We start from the raw sequence: 24,114 nt of genomic DNA, 5'->3' as shown, positions 1-24,114 counted from the left end.
TGAACAGTGGTGTCACTAGGGTTGGTGTCACCCAGTGCAGCCCCTGGACCCACTGTGCATAGACACCCTTCAAGGTGAAGAAAGACCATTCCTTGGTGATGAGCCTTAGGGACTTAGGGTGCAATAAACCCTCTGAAGTCATTTTGGTGTCACGCCCCCATGGTGTCAATCAGTGCGGTCCATGTCCTCTGCACTCCTTTAATGACACCACTCAGTATGAATGATCTATATTGCCCTGAGATCCTTGGCAGAATAATTAATTAATATGGAGGAATGATAAAATTTGATCATAATACATATGTTTGACTGTTCAAAAAACACTCTAGAAATAATTTCTGTTACTTAATACATTCTAATGAAAGGTATATACTACCAACAGTGATACTGTAGCAACTAACCTGGTTGTAAAGTGCACAGATATGCAATGCTGTGTTTCCAGACGCGTTTTGTGCTCCCATATCTGCTCCATAAAACAGGAAATGTTCTAAATGCTGGACATGCCCATATCGACAAGCCTATAAAGATAAAACATTTGCATTTCAATTACAACATCTACACTTCATGTCAAGTATCTCAATGACATTCTTCTTCACAATGTATTCTGATGCATTGAGTACTCTGAGTAAAATGTACACAACGTCTTTGAACAGTGAGATGTGTATTATTACTATACATACTGTGCAACTCTGTACTGAAATGGTTATCTTGCTTTGATTTTTTTAATTGCACATCACATAATACATGCTCTTCACAAATAAAATATGAAGGACAATTGAGAGCAAGGATGGTATAGTGGTTCTGGAGTTGGACTTAGACCAGGAAGAGCCAAGTTCAAATCCCTGCTCAGCCAAGAGCCTTCCTGGGTGACCTTGGGCCTGTCACTATCTCTTAGTTTCTCTACCTCATAGGGGACACACTTTTTCCAGCTGATGTTTTATTGATGACTTTGTTATTTTTATCTTTTTTGGTTCAGTGTCCTCTCCCCCCTTTTTCTGTTTTGATATTACATGTTAATCAATCTTTTTATATCGATTACAGGTGGGGCTTCAGTATCTGCAAGGAATTCGTTCTCACCCCACAGATACAGAAAACTGCAGATAAAAAACTGGCTATTTCAGCACCTTTAAACCCTTCCGAAGGCAACTGGATCAGAGCTCTGGTGACCTCTAGAAGGCTTTCTGAAGCCCACAGAGGCTGTGCGTGCCCACCTGCAGCTTCTGCTGGTTTCAGAATGTTTCCTAGAGGCAAAAAATTTGCAACTTTCTGGCTTCCCCGGCCCTCAGAACACCTTTAAAAGGCCTAGAAACATTGCTTCTGGTCTTCGTCTGAAAACTGGAAGACACATTTTTTGCCTCTGGGTGGCATTCTGAAGCCTGCAGAGACAATGGACGGAAGTGGGTGGCCCCTCTGGAAGGCTTCTGAAAGGCTTTTGGAGCACAGCTCCAGTTGTCTTCAGGGGGTTCAGGTTGAGCCAAGTCTGGCTCAGTGCAGTCCAGGGAATGGAAAATCCGCAGCTAAGTAGGCTCAGCCTGTATCTTGTTGAAGGCCTCACTGATAGTGAGGAAAGGTGGATGGATGGAAAGGTGAGGTATAAATGGATGGAAAGGTGAGGTATAAATGTTTTAAATAAATAAATAAAAACTATCCGTCAACTGTTTTATGTGTTGCAGGAAGGCTGCAACACAATAACTGCTGAATTAAAAGGAGAACACCACTACATACAAACAATAGAAACAGTACAATGACTTGCAGTTTTTGACACTGCAACTTTGGGTATATACTAGTCGTTTTAACTTTTCTCCATCATCAGAGAAGTCATCAAAGAAAGAGAACCTTCTTTTTGTTTTTCTCTCTCTTCTCCAAATTAATTCTTGAAACATTAACACTTAATGGCAGAAGGAAATCTAGAATTGTATCATAAAAGCTTCTGTTGTTAAATCTTCTTGAGTGGTTCTCAATCTTTTCAGCACTGGGACGCACTTTTTAGGATGATAATCAGTCGAGACCCAACAGAAGTGATATCATGGACAGAAGTGACATCATCAAGTAGGAAAATTTTTAACATCCTCCCATACGATAAAATCAAATCAATCAAGTAAGTAAATTAAAGGTTTACAATAAGTATAAGTTTAAAAATGTATTTAAAACAAAGAACCCACCTAACCCTCTCAAGCAGTTGCTGATCTATTTTTTTAAAAAAATCCCCAAATATCCCAAAGGCTGCAATCTTATTCACACTTACCCAGAAGTAAGCCCTGTTGACTATAATAGTTAAAAGATCAAGAAACCTTTATTGCCATAATTAAACTATCATTGTTAAAAACATGTTAGTGCATAATAGCCTGTCAAAAGTACAGATCTGTAACATTTCCCAAAATGCAGTCACATACCATTGTAGCATCAAATCTATTAAAAATAAAATACACATTGAAATGACTGGGGACTCACCTGAACTTGACTCGCAACCCACCTAGTGGGTCCCAATCCACAGTTTGAGAAATTCTGTTCTACCAGTATAAGTGAAACTGAGGCTGAAATCCTTTATTACCGCTTTGTGAACTTTTAGTTGAAAAGCGGTATATAAATACTGTTAATAATAATAATAATTACCTAAGTAAGCCTCAGTGAACTCAGTGGGGTTTACTTCTGAGCATACATGCAAAGTAAGATATGTATTTAAGTTTTAAAATACAGAAGCATTGATTCACCTGAAAAGCTATGATTACAGATGGCATTATAGTAAATTGCAGTACAATCCTAAATATGTCTTCTCAGTAGGACTGGCTCCCAGTTAAGTATGTATATGATTGCAACTTTAATGTGAAAAAGCATTTTACTTCCATTTCAATGTACTTCAGAGTAAAGCACCAAAGCCACCAGATGGCACCAACAGTCATATTTCCAAATCAAACTCTGAAAGTGGATCACTGTACTACAGCTAAAGTTATTATATTGTTTTGGTTTGCCTTAAAATATGATTTCCTGCTCCATAACAAAACACAAACAATGAGGATGTACACAAAAATAAGTCTTATTAATATAATAATAATAATAATAATAATAATAATAATAATAATAATAATAATAATAATAATAATAATAACAACAACTTTATTTTTATCCTGCCTTTCTCCCCAAAGGGACTCAAGGCGGCTTACAACATATAAAAACATAATTTAAAAACAAATAAAAACATATTAACACATCATAAAAAACAGCAGTCAGAGTAAAAAATAGGTAAAAAGAGCATAGAGCAGCAGCAAGTCATAAAAGAATCAGGCCTGTAAAAAATATTAAAAGATGTTAAAAAGATGTTAAAAGGCCGAGAACTCAGAAGGCCTGTTTAAACAGAAGGGTCTTCAGGCCTCGCCGAAAGGTCTCAAGAGAGGGAGCCATTCTTAAGTCAGGGGAAAGGGAGTTCCATAGCGTTGGTGCCACTACTGAGAAGGCCCTATTTCTTGCAGCTGCCCCACGTACCTCCCTAGGCGGCGGCACTTGTAAAAAGGCCTTCTCTGATTACCTAAGAGGACGAGCTGGATTTTGCAGAAGAATATGCAGAAGAATAATGGACGCAACAAAGTCAAATGATGTATTCAACAAAGTCAAAATAATCATAATCACCAGAAGGCTTGTGGCACTTTGAAGAGTACAAAGCTGTTGGCACAAGCTGTTGTGGACTAGAGTGCACTTCATCAGATGAATCGTGCATCTTTGTTTATCTCTTTGTATCCTACACTTTTGCCACTTGGGCCCAAGGCAGCTAACAACAAAAGTAAAATAAAACAATCATATAAATTAAATTCAAAACACAACAAGAACTGTCTGAGTCCACAATGGCTGGTACCCTTCCAACCTGGACAATAACAATGCATGGACCAAACCCAATGAGCAAATTAGGCCTACTCACAAGAAGAAAACCAGGTCTAAATGCGAGAGGCAAGTTTTCCAGTTCCTGCCCCTCCCTGGTCAGCTAAAGAACAGAAAAGAGCTATTAACACAAGACGGGTGGTACCTGAGTAAAGCTAGGAGGAGAGAAGTATGATAGACAGATCGTAAGTGTGCCAATGACAAGAGAGAAGGCACTGGCTAGCTGAAAGCTTCTTGGCGCACCCAATGAATGGAGACTCCATGAACCTTCTGTGAACTTTGCAAAGGCTGACAAGGAGGATTCAAGCCCCTTCCCTCTTAGAGAATTTGAAAGGGAAGAGACCTCTCCAGGGACTCTGACCAATTTGGGGGGGGGGGTGTGTGCAAGAAGTCTCAGTTTGGCTTCTGACCCTTTATTGACAGGGAGCAGAGTTAGGCTTTCCAGAAAGGGGCCTGAAATGGTTGCAAGAGTGCAAAATCAGAGGGATACTGAAGTGATGAGGCCCCAGCCCATACGCCTGCCACCCACTCAAGCCTGCCACTCCAGTGGACTCTTCAATCCTCTTCTGGTTTGCTGAGAGTAAGTCAGAAGAGGGTTGTGGCAGCGGCAGCAGCTCCCTTCTTGCTCCAGGACTGTGGCTACCACAGCTCCAGTTTACCTATTCCTGCGCACCTGGTATGTATGAAACATCAAGTGGGCAGGAACAGGCAATCTGGAACCTGACCCCTACTCTTCTCCCCATCCCCTTTACTTTCTGGGAGCTCAGCAGTTCCCTCTTCTGGCTGCATCTGTTGCAAACGAAGGGAAGCAGTGCAGGCTGGGAACCTACTCACAAGACCTAGGAACTTAGCCTGTGCCACTCTTCTACATTCACAACAGGGGTAGCATGAAGAAGGGAGGCTGCAAGCTGAGCTCTTGGTTTGTTAAGGAAAGGGGGCCTCTCTTCCTGCTCCGTACCAATGGGGGTACACTCGCTTGCAGACTATGGCCTGGGGATTATCATGGGGAAGACCTTGTCCCACAGGCATGCTAACTGAGCCTCAGTAGGTGCTGATACCCAGGACAGAGGCTCCCTAGGAGATCTTAATGGTGGGTAGAATCATGCGGCAGCAAGCAATCCTTAAGTTAGCGAATGCTAGTCTGCTTAAAAAAAACACAAAAAGAAACACATTTTTCTGGTAGTTGTTAACCTATCCACTTAAAACTTGCTTGGTTTGGAGAACAGTCATACTATTATTTGCACACTACTTTTAATTTTTTAAAATGATTAACTACACTTCTATCTCTAGAAAGAAAACAGGAATATTCTGAATTTCCGCTACAGTACCTTCAAACTTGCTGTAAAAGTGATGTTGGCAACCTTCAGTCTCAAAAGACTATGTTATTGTGCTCTGAATGGTGGTTCTGGCACAGCATCTAGTGTGGCTGAAAAAGCCAATTCGGGAGTGACAATCCCGTCCACAGTGGGAGCAAGTGTAGTGTGTCCCTGGTCTGTCTCCCTGGCTATAGGCCTTCCTTCTTTGGCACTTTGCCTCAGTCTGTTGGCAAAGTGTCTCTTCAAACTGGGAAAGGCCATGCTGCATAGCCTGCCTCCAAGCAGAACGCTCAGAGGCCAAGGTTTCCCATCTGTTGAGGTTCATTCCTAAGGCTTTCAGATCCCTCTTGCAGATATCCTTGTAGTGCAGCTGAGGTCTATCCGTAGGGCGCTTTCCCTGCACAAGTTCTCCATAGAGGAGGTCCTTTGGGATCTGACCATCACCCATTCTCACGACATGACCAAGCCAAAGCAGGCATCTCTGTTTCAGCACTGTATACACGCTGGGAATTCCAGCTCGTTCCAGGACTGTGTTGTTTGGAACTTTGTCCTGCCAGGTGATACTGAGGATGCGTTGGAGGCAGCGCATGTGGAAAGCGTTCAGCTTCTTCTCCTGTTGTGAGCGAAGAGTCCATGACTCACTGCAGTACAGAAGTGTACTCAAGACGCAAGCTCTGAAGACCTGGATCTTGGTATGTTCCATCAGCTTCTTGTTGGACCAGACTCTATGAGTCTGGAAAATGTGGTAGCTGCTTTACCGATGCGTTTGTTTAGCTCGGTATCCAGAGAAAGAGTGTTGGAGATCGTTGAGCCAAGGTACACAAAGTCATGGACAATCTCCAGCTCATGTGCAGAGATTGCAATGCAGGGAGGTGAGTCCACATCCTGAACCATGACCTGTGTTTTCTTCAGGCTGATCCTCAGTCCAAAATCTTGGCAGGCCTTGCTAAAACAGTTTATGAGCTGCTGGAGATCTTCGGCAGAGTGGGTAGTGACAGCTGCATCGTCGGCAAAGAGGAAGTCACGCAGACATTTCAGCTGGACTTTGGACTCTGCTCTCAGTCTGGAGAGGTTGAAGAGCTTTCCGTCTGATCTGGTCCAGAGATAGATGCCTTCTGTTGCAGTTCCAAAGTCCTGCTTCAGCAGGACAACGAAGAAAATCCCTAACAAGGTCGGCGCGAGAACACAGCCCTGCTTCACTCCACTTCGGGTGTCAAAGGGGTCTGATGTGGAACCATCAAAGACTACAGTGCCCTTCATGTCCTCGTGGAAAGATCTGATGATGCTGAGGAGCCTGGGTGGACATCCAATCTTGGGGAGAATCTTGAAGAGGCCATCCCTGCTGACCAGGTCAAAAGCCTTCGTGAGATCTATGAAGGCTATAAAGAGTGGCTGTCGTCATTCTCTGGATTTCTCTTGCAGCTGTCTAAGGAAGAATACCATATCGGTGGTGGACCTGTTGGCTCGGAATCCGCACTGCGCTTCTGGGTAGACGCTCTCTGCAAGTACCTGGATCCTCTTCAGTGCAACTTGGGCAAACAGCTTTCCTACAATGCTAAGGAGAGAGATGCCGCGGTAGTTATTGCAGTCACCCCATCACCTTTGTTCTTGTACAGCGTGACAATGTTTGCATCCCTCATGTCCTATGGTACTCCACCTTCTCTCCAGCAGAGGCAGAGGATTTCATGCAGCTCAGTGGCGATGCTCTCTTTGCAGCACTTTAGGACTTCAGCAGGGATGCTGTCTTTCCCAGGTGCCTTGCCAGAGGCGAGGGAGTTCAGGGCCATGTGAAGTTCTGCTAGGTTCACTGTCAACCGGGTAGATGAGCAACCGGGTTCACTGTCAACCGGGTAGATGAGGCTCGTCAGCCTGAGAAGGCAGCTCATCTAAGAGAAGGAAACTCTGACCTCAAACCTCCACTGCCTTGTGGCTACATCTAGTTATGGAAAAGGTTTCAGGAGTCAACCTCGAGGCAAAATCAGGAGCCAGAGTCCCTGAGACAGATCGCGGTTGAACACAGTCACACTCTGGCAACTCCTGCGACGCTGCTGGAATCAACCATATTGGCTTCTGCCTTTCCATTGGACCATTTCAGTGACGTGGAGAGGGGGGATTTGCTGCATGGGTAACAGTCTATCCTCCATACCCACTTTACCCAGGCCTCGCGCACTGGAGAGGACACTCCAACTTCGCCATATGGCGTTGGCACAACACGGGAAGCAGTAGTTTACTAGTTATAAGTCTTCGCTCGATTGGCGTAGAGTGTGATGCCAGGGGCTGCTTCCGACAGTGGGAGAGATCATTGCATCTCATTGGGCAGCTACCGCCCGCCTTAAGCTGGGCAGTCCCCAGCCAGTAAGGTGCTGCCTCACCACGGTCCGTTAACCTCATGGGGTGCGTGGGGTTTAGGGTGAAAACCAACAACTCTGCACCAGGCAACAGAAAACAGAAAACTCCTGCCCTAAAGCTGGGCACCGGGAATGTTTAGACAATGACACCTGGCTTCTCTGACGACCTGCAAGAAATAGCACGCAAAACAGCTGTCATCGACATGGAGCTGAACAGACTGCAGATGGACATCGTCGCCCTTCAAGAGACAAGGCTGCCGGATTCAGGATCTGTCAAGGAGAGAAATTTCTCATTTTTCTGGCAGGGAAAACCACTAAACGAGACCAGGGAACATGGTGTTGGCTTTGCGGTCAGAAATACCCTGCTGAAATCCATCATCCCACCTTCTGCAGGAAGTGAATTTTGTCCCTGCAGCTCCACTCATCAGCAGGACTTGTCACTCTCATCAGTGCATATGCACCGACTCTGTCGTCACCAGCAGAAGCCAAAGACAAATTCTATGATGATCTTGCCACCACTATCAAGAAACTCACCGAGAAAGAGCCACCCTTGGCGACTTCAATGCTAGAGTTGGTGCTGATCACAGTTCGTGGCCCACTTGCTTAGGCCAGTTCAGCACTGGGAGGATGAACGAAAATGGCCAACGCCTGCTAGAGCTTTGCTGTCATCACGGTCTCTGCGTCAGCAACACCTTCTTCAACACAAAGCCCCAACATAGAGTCTCTTGGAGACACCCAAGGTCAAAGCACTGGCACCAGCTTGATCTGATTCTCACCAGACGCTCCAGCCTTCCCAGCATCAAGATCACACGCAGTTATCAGGGTGCTGTCTGCGAAACTGACCACTCCCTGGTGTGCAGCAGAGTGAAACTACTAACTAAGCGACTGTATCACACAAAAAGGAAGGAAGACCTCGCATTGATACCAGCAAGACCAGGATCAGAGAAAAGTGGAGGAATTTGCACGAGCGCTTGAGGAATCTCTTCCAGGCCCAGCCAATGCAGATGCATCCAACAGATGGGAACATTTCAAAAATGCCGTTTACAACACTGCCTTGTCCATATTCGGCAAGAAGACCAACAAGACGGCAGACTGGTTTGAAGCCCACTCTGAGGAGTTGACACCAGTCATTGAGGAAAAGAGGAGAGCTCTAGCAGCATACAAAGCCTGTCCTACTGAGCGCAACCTGCAGGTCTTCCGAGCTGCTCGCAGCAAAGTCCAACAGACTGCCAGGAGATGTGCTAATGACTACTGGCTCCAACTCTGTTCCCAGATACAGATAGCAGCTGACATGGGCAACATCAAGGGGATGTATGACGGTATCAAGCTGGCCCTAGGTCCAACACAGAAGAAAACTGCCCCTCTGAAGTCTGCCACATGCGAGGTCATCCAGAACCTGGTGCAGCAGATGGGACACTGGGTACAGCACTACTCTGAGCTATATTCCCAAGAAAATGCAGTAACCGAGGAAGCACTGAACAACATTGAGTGCCTGCCTGTGTTGGAGGAGCTTGACAGTGACAGCTTGACAGTGCTGTAAAACTACAAATTCAATAAGTGGGAATCAAGATTTTCTACAAATGCCTGAATGAGTCTCATTGTATCCTAGCTTTCTTTAGGTAAACCAAAGATAGTAATCTTCCTGTCTCTATGTGAAATTCTGAATATTTATCCGTAAACAATGGTTTTAGTAAAATGCCTAGAAACCAAGATGTGCCTGATGACTTCTTCACTGTGCCAAGATATTTCACACCTTCAGCAATTATAAAAACAAGTGGGATTGCTTTACACTGTCCTGAATGATGACTTTGTTCTTATTGAACCTGTACTACTCAATCAGCCTACATTCTTGATGTAAAGCAATCTGATTTGGCTCCAATTACAACCACAAAAGATTGCTTTTAAATTCCTTTGACAGTTCCCAGTGCAAACAAAAGCAGCACAGTGCAGACCGAGCCTTCTGAATAGAACGTTAGAAATAAATGTAACAGGTTCAATAAATGTAATGCTCTATGAAGAAGAAGAAAACCAAAATGCAAAGCTAACTCAGACACCCTGCTGCTCCAAGCAAAAACATAGCCAAAGGCCTAATTATAGATACAGTTTCATATTCTACATCAGAAAGAGTGCTGCTACAGCTCAGTCTCTAGAGGGCGACACCTTTGATGCTCTGCAGTTGCCAGCACACTGGAGCAATGCCATCAGGCAGTTCCTCCAGTTCCTCCACCTGCCCTGGTATGCCTCCTTCCCACCCAAACAGACCTTACCACTGCCCAGTGCTCTTCCCTTGCTCCAGGCACCATCTATATGGCACTGGGCTGGTGCTGGTGCTCCCTGCGTGAAGGCTGCCATAAACATGCTTTATGGCAAGCTTATGACACCCAGCACCAGCACTGGAGCTCAGCACTGGCACTGAGGGCCTTTTAGGATTGGGCTCTGAATCGCCCCTGCTCAGCAAGAAGAAAAAGTAGTGGTCTTTTGGCAGGATGTCCCCTTCACCACCAGAACAACAAAAAAAGAAGGGCAGCAAGCCTGGGAACCCCTGCAATGACAGCAACATCATCTCTTCTCCTCCAGTTTCATTGCCACAATCATTCAAAGTGGCAGCAGCACTGGAGGGGGGAGGCCCCCTTATTCCACTCCACCCTTCCCATCCATTCCTTCTTACCTACCACCTCCTTCATTTCTCCATCTTTTCTCCAACATTCTGTGTTTTCAAACAGTGCAGCAGAAAAGGGGAATCCAGGCAAAGCACTGCCCCACATCCAAAAAAAGGAGAAAAAAACCTCCTTTTCTGCAAGTGGGATGGTGCTTTGCTTGACTCCTTTCTCTGGCTGTTCTGCTGCTATATTTAAAAAAAGGCAGTAGAGCAAAGATCACAGACAATATTTGGGCAGCAAGGTGAGACAGTATTGGAAGGTGCTACCTATGTCCATCTGTTGCTTGAGGTAGCCCACCTCACCTTGCCTCATCTCTAGGTCAGCCCTAGGTGGGAAAGGCTACTATCCGAAATCCAAGAGAGCCACTAACAGTGACAATACTGAAGGAGCTGAACCAATAGTTGCTTCGGTATTATGCAACTTCATGTTTTCATATGTGACATGGTAGTGGACAGGCAATGAGATTTTAGAATGTTAAACCAGACTTAAACAGAATAAGGGAATATTGTGGATGGGTTTAAAACTGAGTTTTACCCCATGGGAAAGAAGTATTTTTCAACCACTGTGCCATGGCACATTGGTGTGTGGTGAAAGGTTTCCAGGTGTGCCACAGGAATTTGGGACAGGGTCACTTATTAGTAGGGCCATTGGAGGATGTGAGCCCCCCTTTGGCAGCACAGTGTGCTTATCGATCATCAAAAACTGATGGTGTGCCTTGCCATTTTAGTGCCTTGCCAGTGTGCTGTGAGATGAAAAAGGTTGAAATCACTGACTGGAGGATAAAATGAAAATCCTTCCTGGTTAAAAGTACAACCTATATCTCCACTCCACACCATGTGCTTTTCCAAAGGATATCACTACAAGATAAATGAGTCAAATGGTTTTACTTTTATTTCTTTTCCTTGAGTTACAATACAAAAATCCTTTTCTCTCTCATTTACAAAGGCATACAACACTGTTGGGGGAGGCAAACAAGCTTTTTTCCTACTAGCATATGTACAGCAATCATGTCTGCTGTATCAAGTGCAGAGCTGCCCTAAAGGCCAAATTACGCATTACTAACACACCTCCTTTATTGACCTTCATCTCATGTGCATCTAACACAGTTTAGCTCCAAGATTACCAATAAATTATAAATCCGACAAACAGAACAAGCCATAGTTTACTTTCTCCTTATGAAAATACAGCATCAATTTTTTTCAACAGCAAACTCAGGTAGTCGTGCTGATCAGTTACATTTTTAAATTAAAAGAAAAAGAATTGTTTTTAAAAGTCCAAAATGGTTCAGTGAGCTTCCAGGGTCCTTGGAATGTTAAGGGCTCTTGAGCTAGATTGTCAGTTAGCGTTAAGAAAGAAAGAAGAGAAAACAGGTCAGGAGAAGGAGAGGGAGGGAACTGTTCAAACAGCTTGTAGTAAGAATCTGGGGGTGGGAGAGATGCATGCTGTGAAATTAAATTGCTTCCTTTCTAAACAAGGGTCTTTCGGGAAGAAAGAGGTCATCTTTTTTCCTTTCTCACTCTCCAGAACTCCACCAAAACTCCTGCTACATAGCAATAAAACGATCAGACTTGTGATGGACAGTGATCCTGATGCCTATCCTTGGAACCTGAACACAAATTCATGTTTGCAAGTATGACATCATTCTTTCCAACAGCAAACTCAGATGGTTATATAGCACAGAGGGAGAAAGGCTCAAGAAAGGAGTTAAGAAAATGATGTCCATTTCCTCTTTACATATCCTGAAACCCAACCCATCTTGTGAGACATGAACACCACAATAAGGCTGCTATTTCAGGCTCACCAGAGCACTGACCAGGAATGCTACTCTTTTTTCTTTTATTTTTTTCTTTTACATTTTTTGTGAAAAGAAAAAAAATACACTTAAGAATACAATACAAATACAAACAAAACAAACAATTACAAACAGGAAAAGGGGGTATAAAGATATTTAAGCAAATAATAGTATTGTGTACTTTACATGCTATACGTATACATCTAGAAAAGGCTTCCAAATATCCAAAAATATATCCGTTTGTAGTTGTCTGTGAGCCATTCACTCAAAAATCAATAAAGCCAAAAGGTCCGCAATCTACTGACTAATAGCACTTATCCTTCCTATTTTTCAATATCAGTCTTTTAGCTATTTGGCCTTTAGGGCAGAGACAGTCCATTTCCGCTGTCCCACTATGAATTTCCACGATATTGGCAAATAATTCAAAAGGACATAGGTATCAGCAAAACAGCAGTGATTGTTGTAGTACAATATTAACAGTTAATAATTTCTTCTCCTCAAAAACGTATTTCTTAACATGATCAAAGCATATGTGTAAGAGAGGCATCCAAGATATTACAACGCCAGCATTTAGATCCTTTACTATAAAGATGCTACAGTGTCCAACAAACCCTACAATAATTATTTAAAACCATTTTCCATTCATTATACAAGATAGGAAGATTGAGCTCTGTATCCCATTTTAGTCCGAGTAGTTGAGTGTCATATTTGTTAAGTGGCATCAGATATTTATAAACAAATATTGCAGGCTTCTTTTTTTCCTATTGACTCTAGGACTGTGGTTCCCAAAGTCCAAGTAGTCCCTTCAGGGGCCAGGGATGAGTGCTTCCCTGGCTGGTGGGTTGTGACCCACCAGTTTGGGAACCACAAATTTAGGAGTATTTCTAAGAGGGGATTGGACAAATTTCTGGAGGAAAAGTTCATTACAGGTTACAAGTCATAGTAGGTATGGATAGGCTTGCATAGTAGGTGCAAGCTCTTGGTTTTAGAGGCAGGCTGCCTCTGATTGCCAGATGCAGGGGAGGGCACCAGGATGCAGGTTGTGTCTGTTGTCTTGTGTGCTCCCTGGGGCATTTTGTGGGCCACTGTGAGATACAGGAAGCTGTTGTCATGCTGTTGTCATGCTCAGTGCTGAGAACAGGCAGGAAAAAGGCTAGGGTACACTTATTTTTTGCTTCCTCTTTGCCAAGCACTGAACCTCACAGCAAATTCCAAATACTGCAGAAAATTCTCCTCTTGTCAGGGTGGGCAGCAGTGCGTTGGACAGAGGCCCACTCGCCTCACCTACTTCTGCCCACTTCAGATTGCACCTGTCTGGCATCCTGCGCTCAGTATGATTTCAGAGAGCTCTCCCCCAGGCCTCATTGCTGCCACTTCTTGAAGAAATAGTGGGCCTCACAGCTAATTCCTTCAATGTATCAGAGAGATTGGGCCTGCTCAGCAAGGACCCACCTTCAATTCTTGCTCTGGCCCCCACGGGGCTATACCTGCCTGGCATTGTCCGCCTCAGTTTGTGGGATGTTTGAGTTCCCCAGGCCTCACCACTACCACTCCTGTGATGCAGTTGGCCTGCAGGCTGGATCATCTAGCTATCTGTGGACTGGGTAGCAGCACCCTTGCCCTTTAACCTTGTCATCCTGCCATCCAGCTGCTTGCTTTGGTGCAGCATGAGGATGCCCATCCTCTTCATGCAGTCGTGCGAGCATGCTCCTGGCTGCTGTGGTGACTAAGCCCTAGCTAACAAGAGGAGGAGGGGGAGAAAGAAGAGGATGAAGAGGAGACAAGAAAAGGTAGAAAAAAAACTGAGCTAGGAACTCAGAGAAACTTGCGTTCCTGGAGAGGCAGGGCCGGTCTGGGGGCAGGATGCCTCCCACACTGTGGAAACTGCATCTTAAATATTGGCCCTGCTTCCTGGTAGAGGGAGTGGCATTCCTGGATCCCTTCATCTACGAGAGAACTGTAGACGAATTACCTTTTCTGAAACCAGGGAACACTAATGCATACATCTTGAGTGCTCATTTAGAGAGACATACAAATCTCCTGGTCTATTAGCATTTCAAACACTAAAACCAAGTATTAACACACTCAAAGTTACGAATGTTACAGAGTTAAGCAAACTTCAGTGCTGCCTAATAAGCATCGAGCTATCCCACTGGGTAGCTCAAGAGGGCACCAAAAGCACTGAGATGAAGTAAGGCTAAGGTCCAGAATGCTTTATCATTCTAATCAGGTAAAGCAGATATTTCCACCTGCTAAATATTGAAGCTACTCAATTGAAACAGTGAAAGGAGATCCATTTAGAATAGGAGCACATGACTTGTAAAGCTTCACTTCCTGTCACCACACTTGTAGAAAAAGAAAGAAAGCACTACTCAAATTCAAGGACTAGTTAAAATGAACCAAAGGATCATCTTTCACTGTAGCTCAGAGAATGAAAGCAGCATCTAGTATGCAGGAATTGTATGTCATTCCATTATTTTTAACATGTCATTCCATTACATATATATTCCATATATTCCATTACAGTATATCTCAGGGTGACCAGATGTCCTCTTTTTCTAGAACATGTTCTCTTTTTTAGCCTCAAATTCTGGAAAAGAACTTAAATGCCTGCTTTTTCCCTGTGTGCAGGCCCCAGCAGTCAGGGCATAACTTCCTTGTAATTAATAAATTATATGTAATAAATTACATGTTAGTTTAAAATTTAATAATATGTAGTACAGGGCACAATCCTAACCAACTTTCCAGCACTGGCATAGCTGTGCCAGTGGGGCATGTGCTGCATCTTGCAGTTGGGGGACATGGAGGCCTCCTCAAGGTAGGGCAATGTTTGGTCCCTTATCTTGGAGTCACATTGCCCTTATGTCAGTGCCAGAAAATTTAAATTGATCACATGAAATCAATATACAAGCGTTTTTAGCTTTTATTTTGTCATGTCCTACATTTTTCTTGGATGTCCTACATTTTGGGGTGTTTTGTCTCTCTTTTGCGGTTATACTATCTGGTCACCCTGAATATACCCACACTGTTTTACTCAGGTAAAATGGGTCATTTTCCCAGAATGAAGATTTAGGACACAATCCAGACCCTCACTTCAGCTGATGCAAGTCCCTTGTACCAGCCTGGGAGTGTCACAAAAGTGCCACAAAGAACTCTTGTGCCACAGTTCTGGGAGACAGGCCCCAGGGAGAGGGTGAGTTGTGTCAGCCAAGCTCAGCCAATACAGGGGTCGGGTGGGGAGGACAGGGAGGAGGCGGGAGGGAGGCATTTTGGGGTAGGGGAGGGAGTGCGGGACTGTGGGCAGGTGGAAGCAGGAGGCAGGGTTAGAATTCAGTCCAGGACAGTCCCAGGCTGCTTTGATTTGCACCACCTCATCAGATTTGAGTAGACCCATTAGAGCTGCTGCAGTGCAACACAGGGTAAGAGGAAATGCCTGCTGACCTGCCTGTTTCCAGCACAAGTTAGGATTGGGCTGTTACTGTCATAAAATTACACCAGCTATTTGAGAAAAGAAAAGGCTTTTATATAAGGGCTGCACCAAATACTCTCTTAATTTCAAGATTCACTTTCAGAGCAGAACAATTGCAATTGGGGAAATTACTGAAAATCACCTCACTCAACATTTGTATTGTTTCAACACTGTTTTACGCCCTTGTGGTCCCCTGGATACTGTTGCTTCTTTTGGACACCATTATTCTTCCTGTTCTTTACCCTAGCTACAATTACTAAATACAGCCACTAAATTAGTTTGGCTGTTGGCAATTCCCAAGGTTTTTTGGGCCCAAGTCTATTCAATTTTCCAGTGTTGATGCAGCCGTGCCAATGGGATATGCACTACACAGAGGCTTCCTCAAGGCTGCAGCCATAGAGCCTGCATTGCGGCTGCATTGGTGCTGGAAAGTTGGATAGGATTGGGACTTTGTTACATGTGTTTGTGACACAATTACACCAACAAAACCATGCAGTTCATCACAGCTAATAAGATTAACTGGTAGTGTGGGCAAATGAAGCCAAACACCGGAAGTTAAAGAAAGATTATGCATGGGAAGGATAGAGTGGATAGAGAGATGCTCTTTTCACTCTCACACAACACCAGAACAAGGGGACATCCACTAAAATTGGGTGTTGGGAGAGTTAGGACAGACAAAAAGAAAATATTTCTTTACTCAGTGTGTAGTTGGTCTGTGGAACTCCTTGCCATAGGATATGGTAATGGCATCGGGCCTAGGTGCATTTAAAAAGGGATTGGACAAATTTCTGGAGGAAAAATCCATCACAGGTTACAAGCCATGATGTGTATGTGCAGCCTCCTGATTTTAGAAATGGGCTATGTCAGAATGCCAAATGCAGGGGAGGCATCAGGATGTAGGTTTCTTGTTGTCTTGTGTGCTCTCTGGGGCATTTGGTGGGCCACTGTGAGATACAGAAAGCTGGACTAGATGGGCCTTTGGCCTGATCAAGTGGGGCTGTTCCTATGCTCTTAAAAGGAAAATGGCATAGGGAAAAATGTTGTGAAACAACACAAGTGGATTAATAATGAGTGCAAAGATTTGCCCCCAAATAGGAAACATTTCACACTTATAAAAACAATCTAAGTAGTTTCGGTTTCCCCCCAACTGAAACAGCTTTTTGCTACAGAGGGATGGCAGCACAAAACTAAAATAGTGAACATGCACTAAAAGAGTAAGTTGTTGGCAGACCTGTGAAAATCTCGCCTATATTTTTGTCAATAAAAATTGCAGAAGTCTGTACTATTTCAAATTGCAGTATGTTATATTGACAATTCCCCTGGGGGCTGGGGATAAGAATAGGCCCTCAGTTTGGCTGTACTTGTTGTAAGAGGCGACTAAACAGTCACCGGGTAGATGGGACTCGTTAGCATGGGAAGGCAGCTCATCTGAGAGAAGGAAAACTCTGATCCCAAACCTCCACTGCCTTGTGGCTACATTCAGTTATGGAAAAGGCTTCAGGAGTCAACCTCGAGGCAAATTCCGGAGCTGGAGTCCCTGAGGCAGTTCATGGCTGAACACAGTCATGTTCTGGCAACTCCTGCGACGCCGCTGGAACCAACCGTATTGGCCTCTGCCTTTCAATTGAACCATTTCAGCGATATGGAGAGGGGGGATTTGCTGCATGGGTAACAGCCTGTCCTCCATACCTACTTTACCCAGGCTTTGCGCACTGGAGAGGATACTCTGTTCCAGAACCACCATTCAGAGCGCGATACCATAGTCTTCCGAGCATTTAGAATGCCAACATGAATATTGACAATAATATGGCATTCCTACTAAGATCAACTTTCATAGTCTCTTTTACAAATACACAAATGTAACATTTTCAGTAGAACAAATGCTCCAAGTCTTCATTCAAAATAATACTGTAACTTATAATTTGTACATTGACAGAGAAAAATCTCTTGTGCACTTCTCTTATGGTAACAAAAAATCATCTTTCCTACCTGGTGAACTTCTTGCCATCCATTCTCATCTCTGCAGCCAACGGTAGCATGTTCATGAAGTAACAACTCACAACAATAAGGATCCCCTCCAACTACAGCAGTGTGATACAGTGGTGTCAGCCCACAGCTATCTTTGTAGTTTGGAGACGCTCCAAGCTCTAAGAGGGTCTGTAAGTAATATGTTTTGAATACTATTAGAGCATGGCAGCTAATAATGGACACGTTAATAATGTACAGCCTTAATATGCACATTAAGGTTGCCGTCTTCTACGTATCTATTTTACATGAAGTCTCTCTTAACACAGTAGCCATACTTCTCACTAAATATGCAAAGGACTAAGCTATAAAGCTACTTATGTTGTACTGAAATAAAGAGGACTTACTTCCAAGTAAACATATTAAGTATTAAGGGCCCAATCCTAAGGAGTGTGCTTGTGTGACAAAATCCCACTGATTTTGTTGGAGTTTATTTCCACACTTGCAATGTGGTATCTTAACAGCTCAGTCCTGAGCTGCCTGGCGCACGGCACTGCAGAGGCGCCAAAAAGGCACATTTGCAGGCCCTAGCGCTGGTGGATCCTGAGCCTCCATGTTGGGCGAACAGTGCTGCTGCGGCCCCGTGCACTGGACAGCTCAGGATTGGGCTGTAAGATACCACGTTGCAAGTGTAAGCATATTTGTTTGGAAATAAGCGCCAACATAATCAGTGGGACATATTTCCAAATGAATATGTTTAAGCAAGGAAAGGGAGGGTTCATCCATTTGTTGTTCATTCATTACAAAGTGACACTTAGAATTTGGTGAATTTCACAGGACAATAGGAAGAGTTCATACCAATGTTCAATGGCAGAGTAGTAACATACTTTTATGGATTCTGATCATTTGATATTCTATTCCATATTCTGTGACTTTATTACAAGATGCCTTTGTACAATATGTCAGATTTAAAACTTCAACAAATTAAGGAAGTGGGGAAAAAAATTCATAAGCACTAAATCAAAATGGACAAAAGAACAGAATACATTGTTTAAGGTTAAAAAAAATGGTAACCCAATGAAATTCACTGTCAAAAGTCTAACATATGACTGTTGTACTTTTTCCATTTCCTCAGACAAATATTACATTGTCTAACAGTAAACAAGGTAAAGTTTCACTGCCCTTTTTTTTCCCCTCTTCACTAAAAGAGACTCTTTGTTGAGAGCAAATCCTGGAAGTCAAAAACCAAAGATAGAACATTTGAGCAAATGCAGATTAAAAGATCCATTAAGATTGTTGATAATTAACTCAGAGCATTTTCCTTCATACACTGCTCTATATAAAACAACACACAATATGCCTCTGAAAGAACTTACCTTCAGGGTCACCTGGTTCTTGGCCCTAGCTGCTTTGTGTAATGCTGTCATCCCATCTTTGGCTCGGAAATCTAAATGAGCTCCTCCATTTTTTAGAGCTTTGATAACTTCAACACTATTGCCAAGTTGAACTGCCAACGTTAGTGGGGTTTCTAAAATCAACCAAAATTAAAAGAAGAATTAAACCATTCCAGGATTCATATTTTAACTGATGACTATATTACATAGCTCCAACTCTAGGCATATTATTATCAGTTTAACTCGCTTCATGCATTAGGCATCCCTTGTTTGCAATTCACGTGTGTAATTAAAAATGTGCGTATTACTTGCCATCCTTTATTTCTTGCATACCTCCACTTTCTAAGTCATGATAGTTAGGATCAAGTCCTCGGTCCAGCATCTTTGTGATTTTTTCAACTGACAGGTGGTGAACATGGTCCATGCATTTTCTCAAATTAGCCTGAAACAGAGTATCATGCACAACACATTAATACATATTAATAAAAAGCATACATTTCAGTTATGGGCAAAATTATCTGCTGATGTCTCTCAAGAAGAATGTGCCTACATTGCAGAACAGAGCACACTTAACACACAATGAGACAGTGGTAGATAGCTTACATCCCAATTCTAACTTGTGCTGAAACAGGCAGGCCAGCAGGCCTGTGAGGTATCCAGCACAAATTTTGGGCTTTCTGAGGCTCAGCACAAGGCAAAAGGAAACTTTCTCCCTTACTCTGGGGAGAGCCGCAGCAGTCCCAATGGGATCTGCGCCACCTAAATCGGTGGCACAAATCCAAGCAGCTCGGGACTGCCCTGGTCCACCTGGGAATGGGGTCAGGATCAGTATACTTGCCAGCTCCTCTCTCCTACCTCCTCCCTGCCCTCCCCCCCCCACACACACCAGATCCCTGTGCTGGCCAAACTTACTGGGCCCAGGGCTTGTGTCGGCACAGGGAGGCCAGCGCATAGACATGAGCTGGTTTATCTCCCCTACTTGTGTTGGTCCAAAGGCGCTACAGGACTGCACCCTTACCTCCTAAGGGCGCAATCCTAACCCCTTACGTCAGTGCTTTCCAGCACTGACTTAAGGGCAATGCAGCTCTGAGGTTAGGGAATAAACATTCCCTGACTTTGATGAGGCCTCCGTGAGTGACACCCAACTGCAGGATGCAGCACACGTCCCATTGGCATTGTTATGCCAGTGCTGGAAAGTACTGACATAACATGCCTGATCTTGTCTGATCTTGGAAGCTAAGCAGGGTCAGGCCTGGTTAGTACTTGGATGGGAGACCGCCTGGGAATACCAGGGTGCTGTAGGCTTGTACCATAGTCTTTCGAGACTGAAGGTTGCCAACCAAGGGGTTAAGATTACGCCCTAAGTTATCTATCAGCTATGTACATTTGGACTGCATGTTTCAAATCACTTTTAACAGGAATGTATGACATATATTGTATTTAAATGTCTTTAGTGCATACATGTCAATTAGCTGTGCCAGGTGCTCTGCAAGAAGGCACACAATCTCATTGTTTCACCACATGTTCAGTATACCCTCTTTTGCAAACATGTGCAGAGGCCTAAAGTTTCTCTAGAAGAAACAATGCCATTTTGCACCAAGATCAGTTCTTTACAGTGCATTCTATGGTGGCATACTCAAAAGTAAATCCCATTGTTTTCAATGGAATTTACTCATAGAAAAGTGCATATAGGTTTACTGCCCTTGTATAATTAGGTATAGGGCACTAGTTCCCAAACTTTTTAGAGGCCCTAGAGGAAACTGCCTGATTTATAAATGCCAAGGGGTGTGGCTGTAATGGTGATGGGGCAGCAGTACTCCCCCCCAAATAGCAACTTGTTTAACCCTTGATGCACATAGCCTAATCTGACCTGTCAGTTTTGTGATCCAATAAAAATGAGGTCACGATCCACTGGTGGATGCTGACCCACTGTTTGGGAACTGCTGGTATAGGGTATAAGTCTGAAAGGATGGCAGAATATATCTTGGAGGAACTATTTTCATGCAAGTGCATTATCTGAGAATCATGAATATGCAACATACCTGACAAACTCATAAAAATAAGTCTTTGGAACATTAGTACTTTTTTTTAACCCATTTATTTAAAAAAAAAGAGATCACTCTATAGCTTTCTTTGAAATTCCTCCAGACTATATACATGTTTGCACAACTGTTTTTACTTGTGTGGCACAAAGAGAAGGACAATTTAGGCTGCAATCCTAAGCAAACCTCCAGGGTAAGTCCCACTGAACTCAATGGGACTTCTGAGCAGATGTGCACAGGATTGCACTGGTAATCAGACAGACTCAGTATGTGCATAAATGAAAATTCTACCTATATTGCAAGCATGGAGACATTTAAGCGTGTTCTGAGATTCTTGATTCCTTCAGAATCCTTGGGATAAAGTAGGTTCTGAAATTAACTGAGGGTGCAATCCAAATTGTGCTTTGGGCCGGTGCAAGTGACTTGTGCCGGTCCAGGAGGGTTGCAAAGGTGCTATAAGGCATGTTTGCACCTCCTCAAGAGTCTGCTGGGCTGACACAGGGACACACACTGGCCCACAGAGGCTGAATTAAGCCTCTGCAATAAGTTCAAAGGCGAGGCTTGTGTTGGCTAAGCTTGGCCGATGCAAGGGTCTTGGGAGGAAGGGGAGGAGGTGGGAGGGAGGCATTCTGGGGCAGAGGGAGGGCGGGTAAAGGGGGATCCCGGTGGCAGGTGGGCGGATCCAGGTATGCCAGATCCTAGCTCCCATTCCCAAGTGGCGCGAAGTGGCTCTCCTTGGACTTATGCCATCTCAGGAGGTGGCGCAAATCCAAGGAGACCCATTGGGGCTTCGGAGACTTACATAGGGGTAAGGTGAAGAGTTTCCCCTTACCTCCAGGTGAGCCACTTTGGGCCTCTATCTTGCGCTGCACACAGCGCAGGCCTCCCGGCCTGATTGTTCCAGCACAAGATAGGATTGCGCTGCACAGGCCCAACCCTATCCAACTTTCCAGCACTGATGCAGTCTCAAAGCAGCCCCAAGTTCCCTTACCTGGTTACCTTACCCCACCTCAGGATGCCAGATGCCATATAACCCACCGTTCCCTTACCCAGGTTGCAGCGCGTTCACACACCCTGCAGCGCAGGATCCATCACATGCCCCACTGTCATGGCTGCATCAGTGCTGGAAAGTTGGATAGGACTGGGCCTTAATTATGGCAGTAGGTTAAAAAGCAGCTATTACAACCTTACAAAGAATACCTGTTCAGACAATGGTTCCCATTTAGGATTATATCCAGAAAGAGTCCAGGATTCTAGTTTAGAAAATTCTTTTTTCTTCACAGGGTCAAGAAGATCCCACATTCAAATAAATGTAGGACCTGTGGCTTGATTATCCACTTTTCCTGTGATTACAAGAGAGAAGGAAGGCCTAGAAAGTTCATGTGACCTTAAAGTCTTTTCTTGATCTCCTCCCAGACACAATCCCAGAAGGAAAATATTAACTGGTCATGCTCTGTGCCCAAAGTTTTGAAAATTCTTACAATATTAATTACGCTGGCATCTTTATCTCTTTGACAAGGTCAATTACATAAATGAAAACATGTGCATGAGATCACATTTCATTAACACTCAGGTTGGAATCTGCATTATATTTTCTTTAGAACATTATTAAAATCAAATGTCAATGTTTGAATGGTACATTTTCTGCTATTCTCTATTCTAATATATTAAATGGACATTACCTTGGAATGGATCTTGGCTATCTGCTTTTCATCAAGATTATATTGTCTGTATACCCTTTTCTTGTACCGAAACTGAGAAGACAACAGAATTCCAATGTTACTCTTCATGGCAGAAACAGTTTGAAAAAAAACTTAATTATGGTGGCCATTCTTAAAAGTAGAGGGTAAATGAATAATAAAGTACCTTGAGAGTCAGTTCACACAATCACTAATAAAACAGGACAGCCAGCAGTGTTTACGGCTTAAATTCACTCATCACACAAAATGATGATTTGTACTAACCATTTTTTAGAACCCAAACCATGATTTGAGATTCCTGCAGTTTGTGTGCAACATGGGCCATATAGCTGTAACACCCTAGATCAGTGGTTCTCAAACTGGCGGGTCACAACCCACCAGTTTCTGTAAAGCTTCCGCCATCCCTTTAAGGGGCTGGGGAAGAGAGGAAGGGGTGGGGGGTGCTTTTACTTACTGTGGGCAGAAGCAAGGAGCAGGAGGTGCAGGGGGTCCCACACAGAACTCCGCGGGGCTCCCTGAGCATTAGAATGTTGAGAAAAAGCAGGCGCAAACCACTTCCAATTGCTGTTTCTCAACATTCTAACACTCAGGGAGCCCCGTGGAGGGCAGCGTAGGGCTTCCTGCACTTCCTGCTGCTTGCTTCTGCCCACAGTAAGTAAAAGCACCCCACGCCTTCCTTAGTGACACGATCCTGGGAATTGTGTCACTGCCCTCGCCCCTCCCCTCAAAGACTTACTTAGGGAGTAACGCTCCCTAAAATTTTGAGAACCACTGCCCTTACAAAGGTATGGCAGCTGCTGCCACATTAGGTAGTCCTTTTCAAATAGATACCTGTTTTCTTGTTCATTAATAAGAAATCAATGTATGGACACAAAGAATTAACCAATTTCTGTCCTTAAAGAAATACAGGCGTGCACCTGTCTCCACGTCTCCATTCTGGAACCCCATCCCCTGCAGATAGCCAAATCAACAAATACAAGGATGTATTTCTTCTCATATCTACACCTCCCTCTTTTCCTAGAGGACTTCCCCAAGCCTCCTAATGCCATATAATGCATTAAAAACATCACTTCTGGTTTTATCATAAAACTGGAAGTCGTTTTTTTTTTTTCCCCAGTCATGTTGAGGCCCTCAGCGGCTGCAGGAAGTCATGCACAGCCTTCGTGGGGCTCAGAAGACCTTCTGGAGGCAAGGGGGGCCCCAACTCCCCACACCTCCAGAGGGGGCGCGGATCCAATCTGTGTTTAAGTGAAACCGTGGACACAGGATCTGTGGATATGGGAGGCCCCCTGTACAGTTGACACTTCCAACACAGATGAATGAAATTTTAGTTTCCAGGTTCTTCTTCTTTCTCCTCTTTTTTATTAATTTTTTCATTCTGCATTCACTGAGTAGAAATATTCTTTAAGTATACCTGCATAAGTTCTCTGAAGTGTGACACAACAACTTCAAATTTCAGATGCAATTATGGTAAACAGTTTGGTTTCTATGTTTTTGCCCAATTCTTATTTTAGAAATAACTTTACTTTTTAATATAATTCCTCATTTAAATTCTACTGCA

At 43.8% G+C, this 24,114-nt stretch overlaps 1 protein-coding gene across 1 annotated transcript in view; it reads right to left on the bottom strand.

Moving 5' to 3' along the window:
* Positions 1-24,114, bottom strand: part of SHANK2 (SH3 and multiple ankyrin repeat domains 2) — a 434,329-nt gene that overhangs the window by 397,706 nt on the left and 12,509 nt on the right. The window contains exons 3-7 of the mRNA XM_066632040.1: positions 22,536-22,607; positions 19,145-19,253; positions 18,794-18,945; positions 17,442-17,609; positions 399-515 (exon numbers count right to left, since the gene is read on the bottom strand). Of these exons, the coding sequence (XP_066488137.1) occupies positions 399-515; positions 17,442-17,609; positions 18,794-18,945; positions 19,145-19,253; positions 22,536-22,607 (618 nt within the window). The remainder of the gene's footprint in view (positions 1-398; positions 516-17,441; positions 17,610-18,793; positions 18,946-19,144; positions 19,254-22,535; positions 22,608-24,114) is intronic.

The sequence above is a fragment of the Tiliqua scincoides genome, chromosome 1, assembly GCF_035046505.1.
Source record: "Tiliqua scincoides isolate rTilSci1 chromosome 1, rTilSci1.hap2, whole genome shotgun sequence".
NCBI classification, from domain to species: Eukaryota; Metazoa; Chordata; class Lepidosauria; order Squamata; family Scincidae; genus Tiliqua; species Tiliqua scincoides.
Note: the sequence above shows the minus strand (reverse complement) of the source record. Positions and strands in the feature narration are given on the sequence as shown.